Source organism: Lacerta agilis, chromosome 8 (assembly GCF_009819535.1).
Source record: "Lacerta agilis isolate rLacAgi1 chromosome 8, rLacAgi1.pri, whole genome shotgun sequence".
NCBI lineage: Eukaryota > Metazoa > Chordata > Lepidosauria > Squamata > Lacertidae > Lacerta > Lacerta agilis.
The window spans coordinates 57,606,391-57,630,626 of record NC_046319.1 but is presented as its reverse complement, the minus strand read 5'-3'; the positions used below and the strand labels follow the sequence as shown (position 1 = coordinate 57,630,626).

Here is a 24,236-nt window from a genome sequence, read left to right as displayed (position 1 = left end):
AACTTCCAAGGGGTATTAACTCCTTAGCTTGCAGCTAGCAAGGAGGTAAGGAAAGGCTACTGCATAAGCCACTCAGGATCCAGCAAAGCTGTTGGGTAGGGGCTGGAGAGCAAGTAGGGGGCAATCAGAGTTTCCCAGGTGAGCTGCAACCAGTACCTGGCAGACCTCTTTAAGAGGAAATGAAACGGAAATTCCTTCAATATCTTTTTGGTGTGTAATATTTATTAAGGGCTGGTGAATAATTGATACTGATCTCGGCTTCCTGGGGCAGGTTGGCTCTTGGTTAGATAGTATTAAAGTTTAACAACCCTTGGCAGCTGCAAAGTAGGACGTGCACCCAAGGTGTGGTCTCTCTAACACTGTGGGGCCGTGAGTGCCGAGTGTCCCTTAGCTGGCAGGAATGCAAGAGCATGCATCTCAGCTTGATGGAGATGGGTCTTATCATCCACACGATGAAGCCAGGTTCATTGATTACATGTCATACTTTTATTTTAGTCGGGTCCCTTCATTCTTCTGTGATGGAGCTCAAGGACTGCAGCTCCAATGGGGTCTTCCAGCCTGTCAGCGGCTGCACATGGTGGTGGTGGGGGAAGGTCCCTGTTTCTTTCAGCCAGGAAGCCATGGCAGGTGCCTTCATATCAGCTACAAACTGGACCACAACTATTCTTGTTGGAAATATCTATTTCAGTGGGGTTCAAACAAAATAAAAGCCATTCCCTTCTGGTCACCTCTTTGGATCCTGCTTGGTGGCATCCTCCCCTCTCCCCAATGGCTGGCAAGTGTTGGTACCCCCACTTGCTGTTTCTTTCATCAACTTCTGGATCAGCCACAGTATTACTGCCAGCAAGTCAGGGATCACATATAGATCCCTGACTAGCTTGCAGGGGCATTGAGATTAGTGTGCTACTGTCTGGTCTGCATCATGTTGCCGCAATGTGGACAGCTCCTCTCCTGCCTTGCATCAGTTTTTGCTCTGCCCCCCCCCTCCTTGCTAGGGCATGTGAAGACCCAGCTTCCTGCCCCAAAGTGGGGTCTGCAGGTACTGCCAACCAGCTGCTCACGAGCACTTGCAAAGCCCTGTGCCTTTGCCTGCATGGTTTGGTTTCAAACCACCTGGGCAAATGAAAACATGTCACCTGGCATCAGGTGACTGACAGGAGGCTGGCTGGTCCCACTTGTCCGAAATGGCCTGCAGGGGTTGGGGGAACCTAAGCATCCAGCTCACCAGCTGCAAATGCTTAGGCAGAAACGACTCCACATGTATTGGGAAGTTCAGGGTCCAGCTTTGCTAAGGCTTGTAAACTGTCTTTCCAAATGCGCCCCATCCACTCAAACATCATACATGTGCCTGACTACACTGCCCAGCCATTGTGATCTAAAAAAGACAACTAGAGCTGCACGTGGGCACAGTAAAGTTTTCACTGCTGCAACTCCCTAGGTCAGTATGGCATGCAGCTATAACAATGGGTGGCAGTCAACTAGGTTTCGCATAGAGTAGACCCATTGACATTAATGGATCCATCTTAGTCATGCTCATTAATTTCTACTCTGATTAAAACTACCGGTAAGTTGACTACCACCCTGTTTGCCTCAGGCATCCATTGGCTTTGAGTAGAGAAACCAAGGACATCTGTGCCAGGGAAGCGTAGCTGGAGTTTTGGAGTGTTCACTGCCTGTATCTATGGTTGCTTCTAATGGGGATTGTATGGGCAATCTATCCGGAAGATATTTGTATTTCAAGGAGTTAGTGATTTAACCTGGTTACCCTTCCTGCCTCTGCTTGCTTCCCCCTCTCTATCTCTTTTTCAACTCTTTGATGGCTCAGAGGAGCCTTTAATGCCCTAATCTGTGGAAGGAAGTGATAGCGCTGGGTACCTTCACCTTGTTTGATGTTAGACATGCTTTGGAGAACAAGGGGCACTGGGACAGGTGGCTAATGAATAATCTGCATGTAGCCAGTCGAGCAAGCCATGTAGGCTAACAGGCTATCTATCTATAAATCAGATGGTGCTGGGCATAGTTTCTGAGAAGCTCATGCATGGAGGGATTGATTGCAGGGCCGTGCAAACCTAAGGCTATCTGGGGAAGTCGCCTCGCCACTTTTTGAGGGCTTCCAAGTGGCAGATTGAAGTGCTTGCTTGGTAATGTATATAATGCTTTCTGTTTAGAATAAAATCTTTAATCTTCTCACTCATGCTGAATCTCATTTTAAAAGAACCACCTTGCATTTGGAAATACAGGGATTTGTCAGTGGCTCAGAAAATGGAGGCAGCCTGCCTCTGAATCACAACTGGTGAGGAATAATGACAGGAGTGGGCTGTTACCTTCCCGCCCTGCTGATGGGCTTCGTAAAGGTAGCCATCCAGCAGGCCACATGCTGAAGCTCTTCTGATCCAACATGACTCTTCTTCAGGTCCCCAGGACTTCAAAAGCTTGCTCCAGTTTTCAGAACATCACTAGTCCTCATGGCTGACATTCTGAATGCCATGGCTCCACAGACCACTGCAGGTAACTGCAGTTTGAACTTAAGACTCCAGGATCTCTCCTATTCCTTTCTCATCTTCTTGCTTTACCCCATTCCTTCTGCTCTGCCTCTTTCCTCTCCATACTCTCCCCATCATCTGTAAGTAAGGAACTCAGCATGTGTCTGTATAAACAAAGTAACATTTATTTGACCTTTTGCATTACACAGTTTGCTAGGCAAACAAAATATTTGTTCAGTGACTTAAAGAACTGATATGCTTGGCTCTGAGCAAGAGAGGAGCTGAGGAGACCATAGTCTTGCAAATACCAGTTTGGTTGGTTGGTCCTAATGGGACTTTCCCCCAAGGATGCTGAGCAAGGCCAGATTGGTCTGTCTGTGCTGCAGATGCTGTGGAACAAGTAACAACATGACTTGCTGATTTCCCTTGGAACGGGAAGTATTAAGGAAGAAGTGGCACTTAAAACCTGTTTGGGCTCTTTCTGCCCTGGAAGAATTCCCGCAAATTCTAGATGAGAGCTTTGATTTGTAGCACTTTCATTGCAATTAATTTCCACTGAGTTCCCTCCTGTTTACGGGTTAAGCTTATAGTCCATCCTTCTTCCTTTAAGTTGTCCTGGGGGTGATGCAAGCAAGACAGTGGTCCCATTTTTTTCCTGATAAACAGCCGGTTGCGCCCAGAGAGGAGGAGAGTGCTTGTCCCGAGGTTATGCAGCTTCATGGCTGAGTGGGAATGGGGATTTTCACACTGCGAAATTGAGAACAGTAGCTACGTTCCTATGAAAAATGGCATGCTCATCACAAGCAATCTTCCCTTGCAACGGAGCCCTTGGTAGTGGAGCTCTTCAGGGCTAGCCACCAACCATCACCCGCCTGAGTGTGCACCCAGACTGCCCTGCAATGTGTAAGAGAGCTGAAGTGGCAGGCACATGGCTATTCCCCAGGATACAGACCGATGAGGAAAGGGTTCCTGACACAAAGCAAACTTGAAAAAAGGCCTAGAACAGCTGGACTGCATCTCTATCTCCCTGCTATCTTTTAAGTCTGCTTACCCTCCTGCTCCATTTGAACACATTTACCTTGAGCCTGTTGTATGACCTGAATCCCTCTTCTCTTTCCTGCTTCACTGTCACCTAGTGTGGTGCTCTTGCAGTCTCTGCTATAGACCCAGTTTCTCCTCCAGCTCTGATTTTCAAGACTTATCTCCCTGCAAAGGACATCTCCTTTGCAAATTTTGCAAAGCCTGCTCTGTTTGTCCCTTCCACGAGGTTTTCTGTCCCAGCTTCCACCCACCTCTTTTGTATTACATGTTTGCTGAACGCTATTGATTTATGGTTGTTATTTTTACCCCCTTCTGGGAGAAGTCCCAGCCTCCTTTTAAGTCAAGCCCTTTCCTTTGAAGAGCTGACTCTTGTCACTCAACGCTCTCTTTGTTTTCGGTTACTGGTGAACTCACTCAAAGCAGAAAAGAGAAATAACTTCCTGGACAAAAGAGCCATAAGCACGCCACTCTCTTCACCTCCCAGTCAAGATTAGCAAAAGATAAGAGCCTGGCACCTGGTTAATTTACTGCTGAAAGGCAGCAAATAGTGGTAGCTTTTTTCTGATTTTCAGGTGGCCAGTTCTCCTTCCCTCCCATATACCTGGAATGGGAACTCATGTTTTCAGAGGACTGGGCTCCTGTACCTTTAATAGCTGGAGGAGCGGAGGGAGGGACTGTCAGCTGGTGTGCCTGGCATGAGATACTACACTTGCTGAAGTCCCCTTTATACATAGAAATCAAGAGTACAGGAACACTGTCCAATTTTGTAGCTGCCTACCCGATTTGCAGGGCAACAGAAAATTACTTGCTTTTCTTCCTGGTTGTGCTGGAACCTTTAACAGCAGCCAATGTTGCAGGTGAAGCTTTCTCCCTGTCACTGGATGTGAGTGGTATGAAAACCTTCCCTTGCCTTAAATCCCCTCCATCAAAGTCTAGTGAGGTGGCTAGATACAAACAGCTCACAGCTCCTGCACCTTTAATGGGAAGAAACACCTGTTGACATTTCCTCTTCTACATAGCAATTAAAGTTGCAGGATCCCTCTCCTCCTTCCCCATCTGCTGACCCTGTGGCCCAGAGCTGAGTGAAAAGGGACTTCTGAAATTCTCTGCCCTACTTGCCAGCAGAAGAATTGGAGGGATAATTCCACTGAATAATCTTGGAGGGTGGAGAAATTCTCCAACCATTTCTCACCATCTGCAATGCAAGCAGCTCAATTCCTCCCTTTTCTAACTTTTGTTGTTGTTTCTGCTGCTGCAAAATGTCTCTTTTTGATTGAATTTAGTCTACTGAAGATGGTAGGTTTCAGATCCGAGCTGCACTCAGAACTGCGAGTGTAATTATTACTTCTTCTTTCCCCACTCCATTAGCTCCCGTGTTATCCTGCTGAATTCTAGTTTCCCACCCCGTTGTGAATATTGTGGGAGTAATTTTTTTTTAAAAGACTGCCCTCGTTAAAGGTCACTCACAAGAAAGGTCTCACAGCAAAAATTGTTGATTTCATAAGAGAAGCTGTCAAGCTACACCAGAAATATCTGGATGCTGATGCGCTTGAATCGCCATGGAGGCAATTGTTCAGCATTAAAATGCTTTTCAGCTTTGTTTTGTCCTGGAACCGTAATAATCTTTGATTTCTGACAATTAAGTGCACCGGCTTACCCTCTTGGATGTTGGATGCAGCATTCACAGTGGAGTTATGAACGTTTACAGCTGGGGTTGGGGACCTCAGGTTTGCAGGCCAAATGAGGCCCTCCAGGCCTTTTTCTCTGGCCCCCAAGCCTCTCCCTGGGCTATGCCCCCTCCTAGGTCACACCCTTCACCAGCCCTGTGGCTGCCTGCCTCAAGTGCTTTTGTCTGTTGGAATGTGTCCTTGAACTGTGATTTGCTTCTTGCTTCCCCAGATGGTGAGGTATAGAGAGAGGTGTGTGTGTGTGTGTAAACCTCTGACTTTTGTAGTTAGGAGTTACTTCCACCACTTCACCCTCCTTTATCTCTGGCCCTGCCCACCCACCACTAGCATGCAGGCCCTGGAAGGCTCTCTGCACAGGAATGCAGCTCTTGGACTGAAACTTTCCCCGCCCCTGGATTTCAAGCATGAAATTGCATGACTTGAACCAAGTTAGTTGCGCCCAATTTCTTTGCTCTCGTCATGATCAACTGGCCAACAGGTGTGGATGTTCAAAGCATGGCGCTCATAAACCAGGGTTGTCTAAAGACCATCCCAGGACAGACACACAAGAGCCCTGGGGCTCTCTCTTTGAGGGACAGCCACAACTCTGCCACAAGAAGCAGAGTGCGTGCTTTGCATGCACAAGATCTCAGGGTGTCTCCAGCACAATGATCTCATTTAATAAGCCTAGGAAATATCCCTACCTGCAATCTTTGGAAACCTTCAGCCAGCCATACAGCATTTGGCTAAATGGACTAATAGTCTGACTAAGCAGGAGTCAGCTCCCTGTGGTAAATCATTTTGTCAGGATAGCTCCTGTCCCACAAGTAAATTGTTAGATTGGGCAACCCACAGCAGCTTGTAGGACGGCACACAAGCGATTTTGCATGCCCATCCTACTTCCTGCTGAGAAGGATGATTTCTTCATGGTGTGGCTATTATGCATGCACAGGCAAGGTTGCAGGTCCAAACTTGGCAAATCCTGTTAAAAAATCTACAGAAGGACCATAGCTCAGTGTCAGAGCATCAGATATGCACGCAGAGGGTCCCAGGTTCAATACCTGGCATCTCTGGGTAGGCCTGGGAAAGCACCTTGCCTGAAACCCTGGACAGCCACTTCCAGTCAGCCTAGGAAATACTGAGTTAGGTGGGGCGATGCTCTGACCGAGCCGGAGAACCTTAGGTTGGGTTCCCAAGCATGGCACAGGGAAGGATGTTGAATTCACCTGATGCTGAAGGACCCCCATGGGTCAGAATAACTCTTGCAACAGAACAATGAAGCCAATGTTCACCTGACTCTTCCTTATTATTAAAGAACTTCATATGCATCAGCTGAGTAATGTTGTTTGGTCCTGAAGTCCCACCTGCCAGGTATTTTGCAGACATAAGCCTGAGGCTGAGAGAGAAAGGAAGATTCCCTGTGGTGGGCAAGAGATTCTCGAAGTAGGCATTTTCCAGCTCACAGTCCAAGCCAGAAGTTCTAATGTTGCCCCACTGAACTCAGCAATCTTCCCTTCTAAGTAAACATGCTCAGGATTGTGCTGCATGATAGCTTTTTTACTGTGGGAAATGAGAACCCCTAATTGTTGGGTGCTTTTCTATAATGGTGGCCCCCTCTTTCTCCCTTGCAAAGTCCTTGCCCCTCCAGAGCGCCATGTCAAACCTGCACAGCTTGTTGAATGAGGTCAGTTCTGCCTCACACCCCGTTCACGTAAACAGTTGCTTCAGCTAAACAACTCTCCAGTGTGCTACAACTCCCACTCTTGTGAGATGTTGCCAAATAAGGGTGGCCACGTGCCCTACTTTCCAGAGGACACTCTCTGTTTAAAGGGTTGTCTGGTTTAAATTTAAAGACCTCTAAGACGGGAGAGCAGGAGGGGTCTTGAAATTGCCCTTCAACAGTCAATACTTGGACAGCAGGCTGAGCAGGTACATACAGGCCACATGGTCATGGTCTTCCCCACTTCTATGGGATGTATTGCATTTCTACTTGAATTTTAGCAATTATTTACAAATGTGCCTTTACATTTATATATATACATTAACATGTGCAAATTTTATGTAAAGCACTTCCTTCTTTCGTCCTTTTTTTGGGGTAGTGCACAAATGATCACCTTATAATTGCCGAGCAGTACAGAACTCTTACAAAAGAGATAGGAAGCCCACCTGAGAAACGGCTCTAGTTCATCAACTCCCTCAGAATCCCTTACATGGTTTCTTTTGCATATGGGGAACCTCCAATCTCATTTAGAAATTTGCTTTCAACCTAATCTGGTTGAAGCTTCAGGCCTTAAGCAAACTGTCCACCCCACCAGTGAGGCATATTACAACTCTTTTTGGCTTCCGATGAAAGTCCTCAGAGGTTTCCGTCCAAGTAGAACCCTCAAACCAATTTGGAATGTCATGTTAGGCAGGATTTCAGGGGCAAGTCCAACCGCTACCAGAATATAGCCTCCTTTGCAGGGTGCCTCAGTCTGGTACAGGAAGGAAGACGGCTTCCTCTCTGGAAAGCACCAGAGTCTTTGTATTATTCTCACAGAATTTCACTGGGCACAATCCTTCCTTTAGGGAAAGGTTTGGTAAGGAGTGTGTAACCAGTTCCCCCCCAATCATGTGCCCTCCTCCTCCATTAGGCCTGGGAAACATGGCCAATGACCAGGGGTGTTGAGAGCTGTAGTCTCTCAGCATCTGGAGACACTGGGGTTGAGGAGGCTGGTGTAAACAGTACACCATGAAAGCATTTGTTCTTGGCTAACCCCTACAGCAAACTTTCCCAAAGCTGGTGCTTTTCAGATGTTCTTGAACAACAACTCCCACCATCCCTGATTATTGGCCATTGTGTTTGGGGCTGGGAATTGAACAACATCTGGAATGCAGCAGATTGGATAAAGCTACTATACAGAGATATCTAAGGCTGTGCCCCTTTGTTCGTGCAAACACACCTACAGATGGTGCAAACACCTCCCCCAACTTGAATTTTTTTCTTGGCTTTCCTTGAAATCACTAAGCTATTCTGCCTGAAGTGAAACCTCCAAATTAACTTTGAATTTCCTTTAGGTGAAATTTTGGTGATAAGGTTAAGCTGAAGCCAATCTTTCCATTCATCATTTGTTTTTGGACAGCATTAACTAAACAGTTGCCCCCCCCCCCTTCATTGATTCTGCAACGCTCTATAAACATTTTAATGAGTCAGAGGAAAGAATCAGAGCTATAAGTCATTAGTTGCTAGGAGTTTTCTGAAGACCAGAACAGATGTTCCACATATGTGGCTCTCTTAGCCAACTGCCCATATTATCATCTCTTCTGAGAAAGAGCAGATGTTGGGATCTAAAGAGCTGCAACTTCTTCCAGGGATTGTACAAGTCAACATCTTGTGTTGTGTGTGCTTTGACCATGCCTCTTCAGTTTAGTAAAAACATGTAAACAGGCCAGGAGGCTTTGCCTTTAGGCCTCAACAAAACATGATGGCGCTTCCCCTTTGTGGAAAACTTTGGTGGCCACACAATGTAGAAGGAAGACTTCTGTTTCAAATCACCCTTCCTTGCCCCACGTTCCTCAAAAGCCACTTGTGTGTTGCAATGAAATAATCCAAATGGCAGTCGGCCATTTTGGATCTGTCCTTTCTCGCTGCCTCAGATCAAAGTCAGGTTAGGTGCAGAGGCTCTGAGGGCCTCCACGTGTGTGTGCTTCCCTTTCCCATAATGCGGTTGGTCCAGTCTCGCATGGCACTGGCAGGTGGATGCCTTACTGTAGGTGAGCGACCTCTTCTTCTTCTGGCACTTCTGTATCGAGCGGAACACCCGCTTGCAGATGAGGTAGACAATCTCGCAGACGATGAGGACGATGCAGAAGGCGGACGCCCCAACCATGAAGTAGGTGAAAATCTTCTTCTCCGTTGGCCGAGCGATGTAGCAGTCCACTACATTGGGGCAAGGCTTCAGATCGCACTTGACTAGCTTGGGCATGTCAAAGCTCTCCCATATCCTATGCAGGAGGTAGAGGAATACGATCTCGATAGCCAACTTGAAGAAGAGGGTGAGAACATAAGTCCACCAGAGGCCACCATGTTTCTTGCCAGTGTCGCTGTAGAGTTTGGGGCAGTTCTCTCCATTCTTTAACCGGTTTTTCCTCTCCCTGTCCTCACGGTAGGCCACGTGCATTATAACCAGCAGCGAAGGGCAGGTGACAAAGATAAGCTGCAGGGCCCACAGCCGGGTGTGGGAGATGGGGAAGTAGTGGTCAAAGCAAACGTTGGTGCATCCGGGCTGACGGTGGTTGCAATCAAACTCCTTCTGCTCATCCCCCCACACTCGCTCAGCAGCCACCACATAAACCAGGACTCGGAAGACAAAGACAACGGAGAGCCAGATGCGCCCGAAAGCGGTGGAGTATTTGTTCACCCCGCTCAGCAGTCCCTGTAGGGTCTTCCAGTCCATGGCGATGGAAGTCTGTGGAGGTCCTGCTCACTTGAGCCTGGAAGGGAGGAAAGAGAGAGAAAAGAAACAGTGCATAAAAAAATAAAAATATTTCAACACTTCAAGATGGCACCCCATACATTTGTAACCAGCAACTGGCTGGCTGGTTATTTCTCCCTCTGCCTGTGCCAGGATTCAAGCACTCAGGGGACCTGCCAGAGCTGGCTCTCTGAGGTGAGGGATGAGATGGCTCCTCCTTCCATTACACCAGTGTTGGGGAACCTGAGGGCCAGGAGCCCTCAAACCCTTCTATCTGTGCCTCGCCCAGGCCATACTCCTCACCAGCCCTGCTTCTCATCCTTGATTGTTTTATCCTGGCTGGAATGTGTCCATGATCATACTTTTTGCTTTCCTGGATGGAGGATGGTGAGGTGTGTGTGTGTAGAAGCTAGACTATCTGTTTTTCATGATATATTTCTCAATAAACAAATCTGGAAGGGGGAAAAAAACATTGACATTTGTTGCTGCACCTACTTTTGCTTTTGCCACTGGCCCCAGCCAAACGCGGCCCCCAGAAAGAAAACTGGCCCTCAGGCTGAAAAAGCTTACTCACCCCTGCATTATTTGCACGGAAACTGATCCAACTTTCAGTTTGATCTTTTTTCAACACTGGTAATGGGAAGACGGCAGGCTGGCCATGCAGCCCACACAGATCTGTCCTCCACTTCCTCGCTGCTACTCCCTGCCTCTCAGTATCTGCTGCTTGAGGCATCTGCCTCATACTGCCTAAGGGTAGGGCCAGCTCTGGGACCTGCAGGCTGTCTGGCTAGGGTACGGCATTCATTACAAGGGGAGACTAACTGAGGAAGTCTCTTTCCATCAGTGGGCCAGAGAGAAGGTTGGCAATACTCCTAGTCCCTTATAGATGTCTTTGGACTGGATTTGCTTTCTGGTCTAAACAATGAAGACATTTTCTCGCGGCTGGTGAGATGCTGCTTTTTGCTCCATCTGTCTTTACCTTGCCATATCTTCAATTGCATAGGGAGTAGATCTATTAGACTTTCCATCTGCCCAGCCATTCAATTTTATACCACCTACTGACAAAGCCCAAAGTAACTTATTTTAAAGTAAAACATTTCAACCATAAAACACAGTGCAGAACTGCCCAACACTCCAGATTAGACTACTGCAATATGTACCTGGGGATTGAGGAGGTCACCTGAATGGTAATGCTCAGACAGTGTCTGGGGCTGGTTTTAATTGGATGGAACAGTATTCCCCACACTTCTAGGGTTACACTGCATCATGGATTCTGTAGTCCTCCAAGGCTTCACAAACGCTCATGCACATGTGTTTTGGGCTGAACTGAACTGTTGTGGGTTTTATAGTCTTGGAACTTTGCAACGTATAATATTTCCTTTATTTCATCTAAAGTTCTGGAACACTTTTCTGTTATGGAGGAATGCTAGATTTTGACCCAATTTCTGTTTTGGGTCAAATTTGTCAGCAATTCTTATGGAAACATGAAGAGGTGAATAGCATAATCTGGATTGATCTAGGCCTCTTTATTAAACACACAGATTTACTCTTTCTGAAAGTGTTGGTGTCACAAGATTTATTAACCTGGGCTGGCAGACAAGCAACAACAATTCTTGGTTGATTAATTCTAGCTTACTCACAGCCTCAGTAGCTTCCTGGCATTTCCTTAGAATAATTAACTTACAGGCCAAGGACGTAATCAGAAAATAGGTGAGTAGGAGCAAGGGTTTGGGCTTGACACACCCTGTTTTGAATTTAGCACGTGGTGCTCAGTCTGAGATTCACAAGCCACCGAGATGAAGCCCCCAAGAAGTACCATAGACATGAATTAGAATCTCACAGCCAAATAAGGACCACTTAAATTCAGACCTAGCACTTCTCGGGTGCTTGGGAAGGCCCATAGCTCAGTGACAGAGCATGTGCATTATATGCAGAAGGTCTTGGGTTTGATCAGCGACATCTCACGGTGGGTACATTCAGTCAAGTCAAGTGTTGGCGATATTGCCAATGGTCTGACTCAGTGTAAGGCGGAGTAATTGCTTGAGGATGGGTGGTAGCTCAGAGGCAGAGCCCATGCAAAAGATCCTAGGTTCAATCCCTGGCATCTGCAGGTAGCACTGGGAGAGTTTTCTCTCTGAAACCCTGGAGAGCTGCTGCCAGTCAGTGTGGATGCTACTGAGCGAGATAGCCTGATTTGGTGTGAGCCAGCTTGTTTGTTTTGCTCCCTCTGAATTGTCAAAATCGCATGTACAGTGGCAGAATGCAAGCACTAGGGTTGCTGTTAAGGGCATCTGAAATGCACCCCTCATCCCATGTAGGCCAGGTTTTTCCAGGACAGCAGTGGCTCTTCCTTAAACAACCTACCGGTAATTAGATTTTAGTCAGCTGCCTAACCAGTCTTTCCCTTTCATCCCTAGTGGTGTTCATAACCCACCCACTTAGCTTTTTACCCTCTGGAAGGAACATACCAGAGTGGTGGAATATCTTTCCTTTTAACTCTTAGTTCCCTGGCTTCTTTTTCCATTGAGATTCCATGGGGGGGGGGGGTTTAAATGTAGGGATGGGAGAACCTGTCAGTTTCGGCTGCTCTCAGTTTCTCACTTTCCCCATCTTAAGTGCAGTCCTCCATATTTCCAGGTCAGTTTGCATTTTTAAAAGGTCTTTAAGAAAACCCACCAGAATTTTAGCGCAAATTTCTCCAAACGTACACACCTTTGCAAAGCAATTTCTCCTAATATGATGCTGTTTCCATAAACGGTACAAGTATTTTAATGAACACTTAACCTTAATAGATGCATTTTTACACACATTACTTAGCTGGGGAATTTCAACGCAAATTCGGAGAAGTGGGAATTTTGATGAACGACTGTGCTTTGGAATACTTACTGTTTTAGAAAGTGATTCATGGAAGGTTCAACTTTTTTTTTAAAGTGTATCTGTTTGCCTGTTACTCTGGGCTCCTTTGGGAGGAAGAGTGGGATATAAATCTATTCATTAAATTATAGGTTAAATAAATGTGAACTGAATCAAAATTCTTCCCCCACCCCTAGTTAGATACTTGTCCTTTGGATTGTGTACTTGCTTTTTTTGCCAAGTGCAGTTCTACTGTTCATTTTAAAACATTGTGTTATTGCATTGCAATTCTATAGATCTATTATTATATAACAGCAAGGCCAGTCGTGGCAGACAACGTGCAGTCATTCGTTAAAGTAAACATGTGGGTAGGGAAAGCCCTGCCAACATATGCTTTTAATAAGAAGGAAAAAAAGACATTTCGTTTGAGGAATGGCCATTTCCCCTACGCACTGAGCTGCAAAATCAGATCCTCCTTTGCCATGTTTTCCACAACCGAGAGGCTCCCTGCCCCCCAATCTCAAGAAATTTACCACAGCCAAAGGCCTATCCTATCAAGAAGTCAAGGCAAGCTTAACCATATCAACGTATGCATTTAAATACACATTTTGAAACTAAAGTAGTCCATTTTATGCCTCTATTGAGAATAGGGAAATTTTGGTGCTTTCCCTGCAATTAAGGTGGCTGTTTGCTCTGCTTTTACAGTGGGCAATCCTCTATTTGAAGCACTTCTCTATTTGTATGGTGTTTGTACAAGATCAGATTAAATATAAAAGGATTTTAACAGTCCTCACCTGGGCAACGAACCTTTGTCATAGTCTTTCCCACCATGGAACTGCATTTCTCTTTATATTACGTTCATGTGATAAATTAGCATATGCAAGAATTTTCATAGAGGGGCTTTTGCCTGGGCAGCAGCAAGGGAAGAAGTGGTTAACCCCCCAATCTGCTGCGATCCTAATAGTTATGTAACATTCCCTCCATGAGCTGTCATTTGCATCTGAAATACCACACAGGTAAAATGCACAGGTACATGGAAGGTTATGTCTTGGTGGTTTGTTCTTGAAAGACAAGGAGAAGGGTGCCTGGCTCCAACACATGCTCTCTCAATAAATATGTGACCCTGAGTTTCTTAGTTCTTGCAGGGATTTCCTGTGCAAAGGTGAGAGGTGCTAACTGGATGTGGCAACTGTCTGGCATCAGGAGGAATGGACTGTCTTCTGTAATGTAGAACACAAGGGCTGGGCTGCCGATCCAGCCAGACTAGAGAACAAGATCAGAGCAGTTATTCCTGAAGGACAGGATCAGAATAGTAGAAAACATGACAGGAAGAATTTTGTTTATGTTATTTTAAGGGTCTTCTCTGGCGTTATTGACACCACATTTAGTTGATTGAAAACCTTTTTGAAGACTAAGGCAGCAAGAACCCTGATCTTTTAGTAAAATATGTAAAAGCTGCTTCATTAGATTAGTGCACAATTTCTGTATGTAGTAACACCCTGTGGGATCTGAAAAGTGGGTCTTTTTATGGGCACATGAAATAAAACGTGGATGTCTAACTTTGCTGTAATTCTATTTGCTTTTGTTAATATTGCAAGTGCACGTTAAAAGCAGATAACATGCAAAGGTGTTGGCTAAAAAATAATTGTGGCTACTGCATCAAGTTTAAGTGTGGCATTTAATTTGGTGATTCAGGCTTTTTTTGGGGGGGGTGCTATGACTTGCAAAGGTGTGTTTAAGGAAGCCGCTTGTACATCTGATTAAGTAATGGTATTTACACAACTGCTGGAGTTTGATTTGCTAACTTGTAAAATCAAGTTGGCTTGCTTAGCAGAATATTCTTATGACACATCACCGCAGGCACAATTATCTTAAATGGGGCACCCATAAGTTGTAAATTGCCATTTTGCTTGAATTGTATCTGGGAGACCAAGAAAATAATGTAAGCAATGGGCTTCTCCCAAGGTATGTCAGATAGAGGGCAACAGCGAGATTCCTGAATTGCAGGGGGTTGGATGAGACGGCCTCCGGGGTTCATTCCAACTCTACAATGCTGTGATTCTAAATAATGGTTAAAGTGTTCTCTGGATGTTAACTAATTTCCATTATGTGATTCCAGGATGGCTCTCTGCTCCTGTGCCTTTAGCAGCAACTGGACACAGAAACTGAATGGTCAAACCTTTCACTATTGGAATACCGCCAGCAAACGCATCGCCTGCTAGATTTGTTTGTGCCAGGTGATCAGATGCAAAAGTGGAAAGGGCCACTGGACCTTTAATAGTTCTGTGGAGGAGGGCATTTTTAATTTGCAGGAGAAGAAACACCTTCTGAATGTCTTTACGCACCTATTAAAGACACAGCAGCCCCTCTCCTCTGTTGCATCTGGCCACCCTAGAGTCAGGACATATTTACATCCTTGGTGTATATATTCCAGTAAAAGCAAACGGTAGTTTTAAAGGTTACCTCCATTGCCTGAGTGTTTTGATTTTGGAAGTCATCCAATATATAATATGAAGAGTTTATTAACAGCTAAGGTATTGTCAAATACTATATAACCATTGCTCATCGGGTCTGAAATGTTTGCATGCAAAATAATGTAACCAACCTCCACCCAAACAAACAGATATAAACAAGGTCACTGAAGTCTTCTTCTTTTGCTCGCTGACCCATTTAATGGGCTTAAGCCTTGCTTAGATTGAATCCCAGAAAAGCACTGACATTTGCCCAGTATGGTTGCCAAATGACCAGTGTTTCTGTTTCAGTGTATCTGAAGAAGTGTGCATGCACATGAAAGCTCATACCATACCAAGAACAAACTTAGTTGGTCTCTAAGGTGCTACCGGAAGGATTTTTATTTTATTTTTTATTTTGTTCAGAAAAACAAAGGTTCTAAGCCTTAAACAGCACCTTGATCTGGACAAATCAACAGAGAGTATTTTTACAGCAGCCTTCCCCAATGCCATGCCTGCAACATTTATTTCAGTGTTTTTCAACCACTGTTCCGCGGCACACTAGTGTGCCGCGAGATGTTGCCTGGTGTGCCGTGGGAAAAATTGAAAAATTCAAGAGAATTACTTTATATATAGGCAATATCGGCACAGAGTTAAATTTTTTAACATTTTCTAATGGTGGTGTGCCTCGTGATTTTTTTCATGAAACAAGTGTGCCTTTGCCCAAAAAAGGTTGAAAAACACTGATTTATTTATTCATCTTACTACAACTCGCATGAGCCCCAGAAAACACGGCCAATAATCAGGAACTTAGTAGCCCCAAACATTAGAGGGCACTGGGTTTGTTGCTTTTTGAAACACAGTCATCTGCCAGCATAGTCTGCCGATCCAGCTGCTGATGCCAGCAGAGGAGCAGAGGCTAGTGCAAAAAGTTGGCAACCCTACCATCCATTGATACTGCAGACTCTCACATTTACTTGGTTTCTACCATTCCTCTCCCTAGCTTAATACTTGTGTCTTAAAACAGTAATATTTCGAATGCCTCATAGTTGAGGGCAGCCAACTTTTAAAAGTACCCTTCCCCTTTGCTTTTAACAGCACACACAGACATGGGATGAGGTCAAGCTTTTCCTGGCCTGCGAATAGATGGTGTTGGGAAACTTCAACCGCTCAGTTTCTGTTATCTCAGGTTTTTGTTAACAACACAGGAGCAGGGCTAGTAAAGCAACGGCAACCCTGCTTATAGCTTAATCTTAAGTGCACTGCTGCAACTAAGCAAACAGACAGGCTTAGTAACTCCCAGCACCCCCTAGGGTGGGACACGGCGCCTCCACCTTTAATAGTAAGGTAGCTGAAGGCATTTCAGCAGGTGCAACTACAGCTGCTGGGATTCCCTCATCTTGAGTTCTCTCCTCTTTTGCATCAGGCTGCTCCATCATTACCTTGCTCCTCAAATCTCGGGGGGGGGGGGGGGGCTGAAAAAGAGCTGCTTCTTTAATAGGATGCATGTGACATGTTTTCTGGTCTCACAAAAACCTGCCCAGAGCAAACAGGCTTGTTCATCATTACTGTGCTTTTGGCTCCTGCATTCCAGGCAGTACTTAAACAGGAGTTAGCTGGTGGGAGAGTGCACTGCAGGTGAGCTGATAATCTAACCTTCAGGGCTGAAAGGGGGGGGCATTAACCTCTTAACTGCTGGAGCACTGGGGACCCATCAGCAAACCATGTCTATTTGGCTAACCATGTCCCACTGTTTGGGCAAGGGCAGCTATGCCTGGCCGCCATAGGTGATCAGGAATTTCATGAAGGCGAGTGAGCAGGTTGACACCCTCCTTCACCACGCAACTGTGCTCCCATGCAAAGGATAGAAAGAGGGCAGGCTATTTGCCTCTTAGCAGGCTAGTAACTTAGGGGTGCCATATTTCAAAAAGTAAAAACCAGGATACCTCGAAAGTTGTTGAGCTTTCCAAAAAGCGGTCCCCCCCCCCATTGACTTGTCTAAGATCCAGAACAAAGCGCCACCTTTCAGAAATTTCCCCCGGATGTCAATTCTGCCTTTGAAATCCCGGTAATGTCTGGGAAAACCTGGACGTATGGCAGCCCTAAATTTCATAGGTTTAGAAGCAGGGGAAACTTCCTTGTACTGAGTCAGCCGTTGGTCCATCTAGCTCATTGCTGTCTGCACTGGCGGGCAGTGTCTCCCCGTGGTTTAGTTTGAGGACATTCCCAAACCCAACCTGTAGACCTTCTGCATGAAGGCAGACGCCCTAGCACTCGGCAACAAGTCTGGCCTAGCGGATACACAGATGGAATTTGATCTGGGAGACCTGATTGCAGACCCACTCCAGAGGCTTGTTCTAAAGACTCAGGGAAGCTATGCCCCTCTCAACCCCCTCTTCCCCATGTGACAGGAACTGAAACTATAGCAGTCTACCCAGCTAACAGGGCTGTTATAGTTTTTCAAGAGCAACTTGCAATTAGAATGTTTTATAAATAGATAAAGGTAACCAACAGGACTCTGTTCAACCCCATAGTCCCCAAAGCCAAGACAAATCACCCTCACTCTTCCTCAAATGATTTATCACAATGCTTTGCACTGACTTATCATTTTCTGAGTATTCTTCAATATATCTTTGATTATATTAACTTCAATAGCTTTATAAATCATCCACATACCTAGGTGCTGCACAAAAATTAAAAACATACCCAGTTTACAATTGAGTAATAATGCAGGCTTACAATAATTATGCCAGTGACTCTTTCAGCTGCTCTTTAAAGAAGGGAGGTTGGGGCTTCAGGTGGTGTGGAACACTCCAGATCCCTTAATGTTTTATTATTGACCATATTGAGTGGGGGTGATGGGATTTGGAGTCCAGAAACATTTGCGTGTAGAGGTCCCCAAGGTCACCCCCCCAAATAACTCACACCGCACACAGGAATTTTGTTTAAGGTTATTGGCCTGATTTTGGCCACAACTTTTTTTTAATTAAATTACAACATGTGAGTGGTTGCTTAGGCATTGGTTCAACCATCTGTCCCCTCCTGGGGACAGACTGACATCCGTCCGCTTAGCGGAAGTCAGCAAAGGGAAAACACATTGGGAGAGAATGGGGTCAGGGGGCCCGGGACCCTCGCCTCTCCCCTAATGTTCCCAGGGGCTCTTGCGTGGCCCTAGCCCCTGACCAGGGGAACGGACAAAAGCATGGAGAGCCCCTGGATTCCTTTAACGGAATTCCCCGCGCAGCAGCAGCATTGGAGGGGCAGGCACAGCCAACCACTTCCCCTCTACCAACCAATTGAATAACCAATGCCTAACCGCCAAACTTACAAGTTGTGACTAATTGCTATGCAGTAGGTGAAAACCAAATGGCCACAGCCAATCAGCCAGATGGAAAAATTCCTACCAGGCTCCTGCCTCAAAGCAGACGACCTCATGACAGGCATAGCAAGGTCAACGCATAAGCCTAATTAATGGGGGGGGGGAGTGCGGGTGATCCGGTGCACGCAGCAAAGAGGGACTGACGCTGCAAGCACCAAGAATATATAATCCCTGAACTGTCTATCAAAATTTGCTACATACAAATCTCCCCAATGACCCAAGAGACCCTATCGCCTGTCCTGGTTATCTATCCGAGTCCCGCCCAACTACAGAGGGGTGTCTTGCTAGGCCCCAACCGCAACACGTGCTCTCCATGAAGGAGAACATGCTTTGGAGGGCTATGGGCCCCACTATTGGATTTAAGGATAGACCTAATTTAGCACAGATGGACAACTGAAGCTGAGGGAGAAAGGAGCTGGCTGAAAAGACACCTGATGAATGCATGGCTGAGGTGAGACTTGAACCCAGACCTTCTCAGTTCCCGGCTCACTTCAGGGGGAGCCAACATGGTACCTTCCAGATGTTGCTAGACTACAACTCACATCATCCCCAGCCACCAGATGATTGGAGTTGAGCTCTAGCAACATGAGGAGGGCGCCATGCTGGGTACCTTTAGCTTGCTATGTTGTTCTTGTGCAGTATCAAAGGCTTTTCAAACACACACACACACACACACACAAACAAACAAACAACATGCATGGGAAAAAAATTAATACAGTATAGAGTGGTGCCCCGCTAGACGAATGCCTTGCTAGACGAAAAACTCGCTAGACGAAAGGCATTTGCTAGCGGAAGGCTGCCCCGCAAGACGAAAATGTCAATGGGGCTGCCTCGCAAGACGATTTTTTTTTTGGCGTGAAAACCTCCGCGCTGCATTGCCGCTTCGCTAGACGAAAAATTCGCTCTACGAAAACACTCGTAGAATGAATTATTTTCGTCTAGCGGGGCACCACTGTACAAATTTAGTGTTGCAGCCAATCCTACTTTTGCTCAGAGTAAACCCATTGAACTTAATGGCCATAACTGACTAAGGAACATTAATGTCAATAGGTCTATTCTAAGTAGGACTTCGTTGGATACCACTTATAATAATCAGTTTTTCTGTATTTCTTGGGCTTGATACAATATATAGTAAATTAACTGCTCTTATTTTCAAAATTGATAACTCAAGTCACGAGCCTACTTCCATACTTCGTAGTGGTGAGAGCCATCTGGACGTTGTCCAATGTGCTACTTGCTTGCAGCTAAGAGCTTGGCTCCTAAGCCAGACTGGGGTGGGCCTACAGCCAGGCAGAAGCTGAATTTAAATTTGAAATCTCTTCAGGTGACTGTGAGCAAGGCAGGTCAGCCATGGGCAACAGAACCGGGGCAAATTAATGATTGGATCACGAGACAAACATCCTTTACACCATCCCCTTTCACCTAATGATGCTGATTGCTTGGCTGTAGGAAGTTTTCATGCATCACCTAATTAACTTATGGAACTCATTGTCACAGGATGTGATCACAGTCATTAGTTTTGACTAGTGCCAAAACACGTCCTCTAGTTTCTTCAAACTTTTCCTCTCCTGTGGAAAAAGGCTTCAACTTTTCTGCCTCTTTCTGAGGGCCTTTTAGAATTCCTTCTTAAAAAATACTTTAAAACAAAACTGATGAACAGCTGCCAGGCACACTGTCAACAGCCTCCCCACCTTTTCATGCTTATTACAGGAGTAGGGAACCTTCTTCAATCCAAAGGCCACATTACCTAGTGGGCAGCCTTCTAGGTGCTGCATGCCAGTGGTGTATGGCATGGGGTCAAAGGTAAGTGTGCAGGGCAGTTATGCAGCTTTTGCCTTTGTTCCAGCCATGCAAACAAAAAGCAAAACAAAACAAGAACAGACTGTGTCCCTTTTTCCCATGGACGGCCCCTGATTTAGAGAAGCTATCCCGGTTTATGATTTGATCCCGGAATGTCCCATTTTTCCTTAGGATGCCCCTATATTTTTTTCTGAAAAATATTGGAGGGTATGTCGGAGGTCTCTGCACAATACCACCACCACCCTGCTTCAAACAGGCAAGAGACATTATCACTTCTCATGGACAAATTCCAGCCAGGCAAAAATACTCTCCACTAGGGCAAGAACAGAGCTGGTAAGTATTATGCCCTGGACACACGGGCCTTATTTGATAATTTTAGAATGCCATTTCTTTTCTCATCATTTGCTGAAGAATGATTAAAAGCAAACACACACAAATGCAGGGGAAGTATTTGGAACAATGCTTGTTCTGATGGCTTGCAAAAAGAAGAAGCAGAAGAGGAAGAAGAAGAAGAGGAACGAGGAAGAAGTTTTATAAAGGATAGGTCTCTTGAAAGCTGTAAGCAGTGATCCATAGATGGAGCCTCCATAGGTAGAAGAAGACTACCTTTGGATACCAGATCTTGTCTGCTGGTGCAATTCCTGGATATCTAGCAAGCTCCTCTTGAGAACAGGATATTGGATTAGGAGATCTTTGAGGGACCTTTGATCTAATCCCAGTTTTTATTCTCAAAGGATTATGGCACATTGCCCCTGCATGTGTGAAATAATAAAGAAGAGGCGAGTGATGGTAGAAATGTATAAAATTATGCATGACATGGTAAAAAGGGGATAGACAAAAGTTTTTCTTCCTCTTTCACAACACTGGAACTCATGGACATCCAGGGAAGCTGAGTGTTGGAAGATTCAGGACAGATAACAGAAAACGCTTCTTCACGTAGCACATAGTTAGACTATGGAACTCGCTCCCACTGGAGGCATAAGAAAGAAGAATGCGCTTGTGCTTGGGCCCTGCTTTTGGGTTTCCCAAAGGCATCTGGTTGGTCACTGTGAGAGAAGGATGCTGGGCTAGATGGGACATTGGCCCGATGCAACAGGTTCTTATGTTCTTAAGAGAATGCCTTTGAGCATGCGCAGAGTGCCTTTCTCAAATTGCTAATGTTGAACAAGTTTGGGATTAAGGCTTAAAGTCAGGGGCTGCAATTGATACCAACTGCGAAAGTACATTGTGGCCGGTTCCCCTGTGTGCACTCATCACTTGATGGCTGCCACATCACAGGATGAGTTGCATGTGTGAACGGGCTCACTAGTCAAGCCTTGTGAGCAAACACAAAGGGAGGGGACACAGCTTAGCAGAACAGAGTGTGCTTTGTGTGCAGAAGGCCCAATTGCCAACATGTCTGGGTAGGTAGGGCTGGGAAAGACTCCTGCCTGAAACCTTGGACACCTGAGCTACATGGAAAGGCCTGTGGCTCAATGGTAGAGCATGTGCTATGCATGCCAAAGGTCCTAGATTCAATCCCCAGCATCTCCAGGTAGGAGTGAGAGAGACCCTGAAGAGCTGCTGCCAGTCAGTGCAGGCAATATTGAGCTAGATGGGCCAATGAGCTGACTCTACATAAGTTTCTATATTCATGTGTTCCGGCGCTGCCTATAACAAGTAAAGCTGTGAGAGACTCCCTGTCTAAAACCTTGGAGAGTGGCTGCCAGCCAGTGTAGAGAGTATTGAGCTACATGGACCAGTTATATGACATGGTCCCCCTTCCCTTTTCTAGGGCCAACACTTTGAAAAGTCACCAAACACCTATCGCACCTGCCCTTAGTGCTGCTTCAACCATGACACTTCTCTCTGCTGCAGGCCTGACCCAGCCCTGTGTCATTCTACCTTTCCTGAACATCTGGTGATAATAGACTTCCTCATAATCTCACCCATTCTTCCTCTCAGTAATGTCGGAATCCCTCAGGGTTAACAGGTGTCTTTTGTTTCAAACCCTCCATCTCCTAGAACTTTATTAAGGCCCTTTTATTTCAAAGGCCTAGCTAGCCTTCTGGGGCCATTTGATGGCTCCATCAGTACTTTTTATTTTCAACCCATCCCCTATATTGGGGTCTCTAATCTTTTTTGGGGGTCTGAGGGCACATTTGGAAAGCTATCATGAGCACTACAAAATGCCCATTTCCCAGAGGAAAACCCTCTGATATACCCAAACAACCCACACAACCTTCAACAAATAAGATACAGGCGAAAAAGCCAGTCAGCCCTCACGAAAGGCAATCCCCCAAAAGCCAAATCCCTCATTTTAAAGTTATTTCTACTACCAACAACAGTAATAATAACACCAGGGACAGTCAGGAGTGGGGCACTAAGGCAGGTGCCCGAGGGCACCACGGTGCCCACAGATGCTAGTTTGGGGACCCCGACCTAAGTGGGTTCTCACCACCGGCTTCCTTTGTAAGCAAAGGCGGATCTGAGACTCTACCTACAATCTACTCCTTAGGGCGCAAATCCTAGAGACACTAATAAAAATATTTAAACTAATGTAAATATGAAGTAAGCATCCTCTTGGGGGGCCAATGTCATCTGGGGGTGGGTGGGTTGACTGCAGACTGGTGCAGGGAGAAAAGGATTAAGCCCTGCCTACAGGCCATATGCTGAATCGGGGCCCCACATGGTTACGCTTCCCCTGAAAATGCAGCTAGCATGAAGCACACACTAACAATAACTTAAAAAAAAGGACAGGTCCTTACATGGGACTGAATTCTGTTGACTGCAGCGAGACTTGCTTCCAAAAACTGTGCAGAAAATTGCATTTACTTCTTAGATCGTGAAGTCTTTTCTTTCTTTCGGACTCTCTCATAACAGAAGGATTGAACACATGCCTAATTTTTTCCTACTGAAGCCAAAGGTGCTTTCAAATGATCATGCCCCCAGGAAAGACCTCTCAGCCTTCCAACCCCTACAAAGATGTTTTTCTTTTTTTAAGTCCTAAAGAACACCCCCACGCTTTAGAGTTCAAGTTCTCAGCCCCAACAGTCTCTAAGGTGAGTCGAGCCACTTACACAAAAGCATAAGAGGGTGTAGTAGGCACTTTGTTTATAACAGACATTAAAAAAGCCTTTCCTTTTAAATCAGAATTGCCAACCAGGTTTCATTTGTTCTTGGGCAAGCCGTCTGGAAGATTTCTTCTAGGCAGATCTAACGACCACGACGTTATTGGAGCCAGAGCAACGAAAACGCCTCGTTCAGATGCTACTCACTCAGAATAATCTGTGCCACTTCCTCAACCCACCAGTAAGAAGTTAAATTCTACTTACCAACTCAGAATCTTCCTTGATCTCCCTTGCCAACTTCGCCCGGAGGAAAGCTGGGAAGTCTCCCTGGAGGCAGGACCCCGTACCTTTAGGGTTTATGCCATAAAACTTTCTCCCCGTCCTGCATAGGGAATCGCCAAAAAAGCCAGGCTCATTGCACTGTAAGGAGCTGCCTTATTTTTGTGTGAGCAATAAGGGTGTGGTGCCTCTTGGGTTGTGCAAGAAGAAAGGAATCCTCTCTGAGTTGTGAAGGGGGTGGCAGGGAGAGAGGCTTTGGCTCAGCCGGTTTTCTGCAGCTGATTCGGGCTGCAAAAGTGCATATGGGACCCAGAGGCGATGTGGGCCAGCCTAGCACACACAGTGCCCCTTTCCTTTCCCCCCTTTTCTTTGGGATAAGGGATGCCACACTCTCCAAAGCTGGTGTATGTCAAACAAGCCTGTTAGGGCAAGTTGCAGACTAGGTGCGAGGGCAGCTGCTCTTTGAAGATCATGATGGAATGTGGGAGGGAACAGATTAGCATAGCTGCCGATTTTTGTGTGTGTGCGTCCTTAGTATTGAGATTGCACCACCAGGGTATACACAATATTTTTCTAGGAACTCTCACCAACAAGGACCCAAAGCACAGGAGACAATAAAGGAGAGGGAACAACCACACAGCTACAGAAGGGGCATTGGAGGTCCTAGTCCAACCCTATGCTCAAGGGGTGGGGAACAGATTTCAGCTCAAAGGCTGCAATTCCTTTGGGGGAGGGGGACATGTCATGAGTGGGTGTGGCCAGAGGCGAATGTGGGTGGTT

The 24,236-nt window shown here is 45.9% G+C and overlaps 1 protein-coding gene across 1 annotated transcript; it reads right to left on the bottom strand.

Annotated features, from left to right (window-relative positions):
* Positions 1 to 6,631: 6,631 nt before the first annotated feature.
* LOC117051359 (gap junction beta-3 protein-like) lies at positions 6,632 to 23,832 on the bottom strand. The gene is made up of 2 exons (XM_033157673.1): positions 23,442 to 23,832; positions 6,632 to 9,664 (listed from the first exon to the last, which is right to left on the bottom strand). Exon 2 carries the CDS (start codon positions 9,625 to 9,627, stop codon positions 8,824 to 8,826), a length of 804 nt encoding a protein of 267 aa, XP_033013564.1. The 5' UTR covers positions 9,628 to 9,664; positions 23,442 to 23,832; the 3' UTR covers positions 6,632 to 8,823.
* Positions 23,833 to 24,236: the final 404 nt, after the last annotated feature.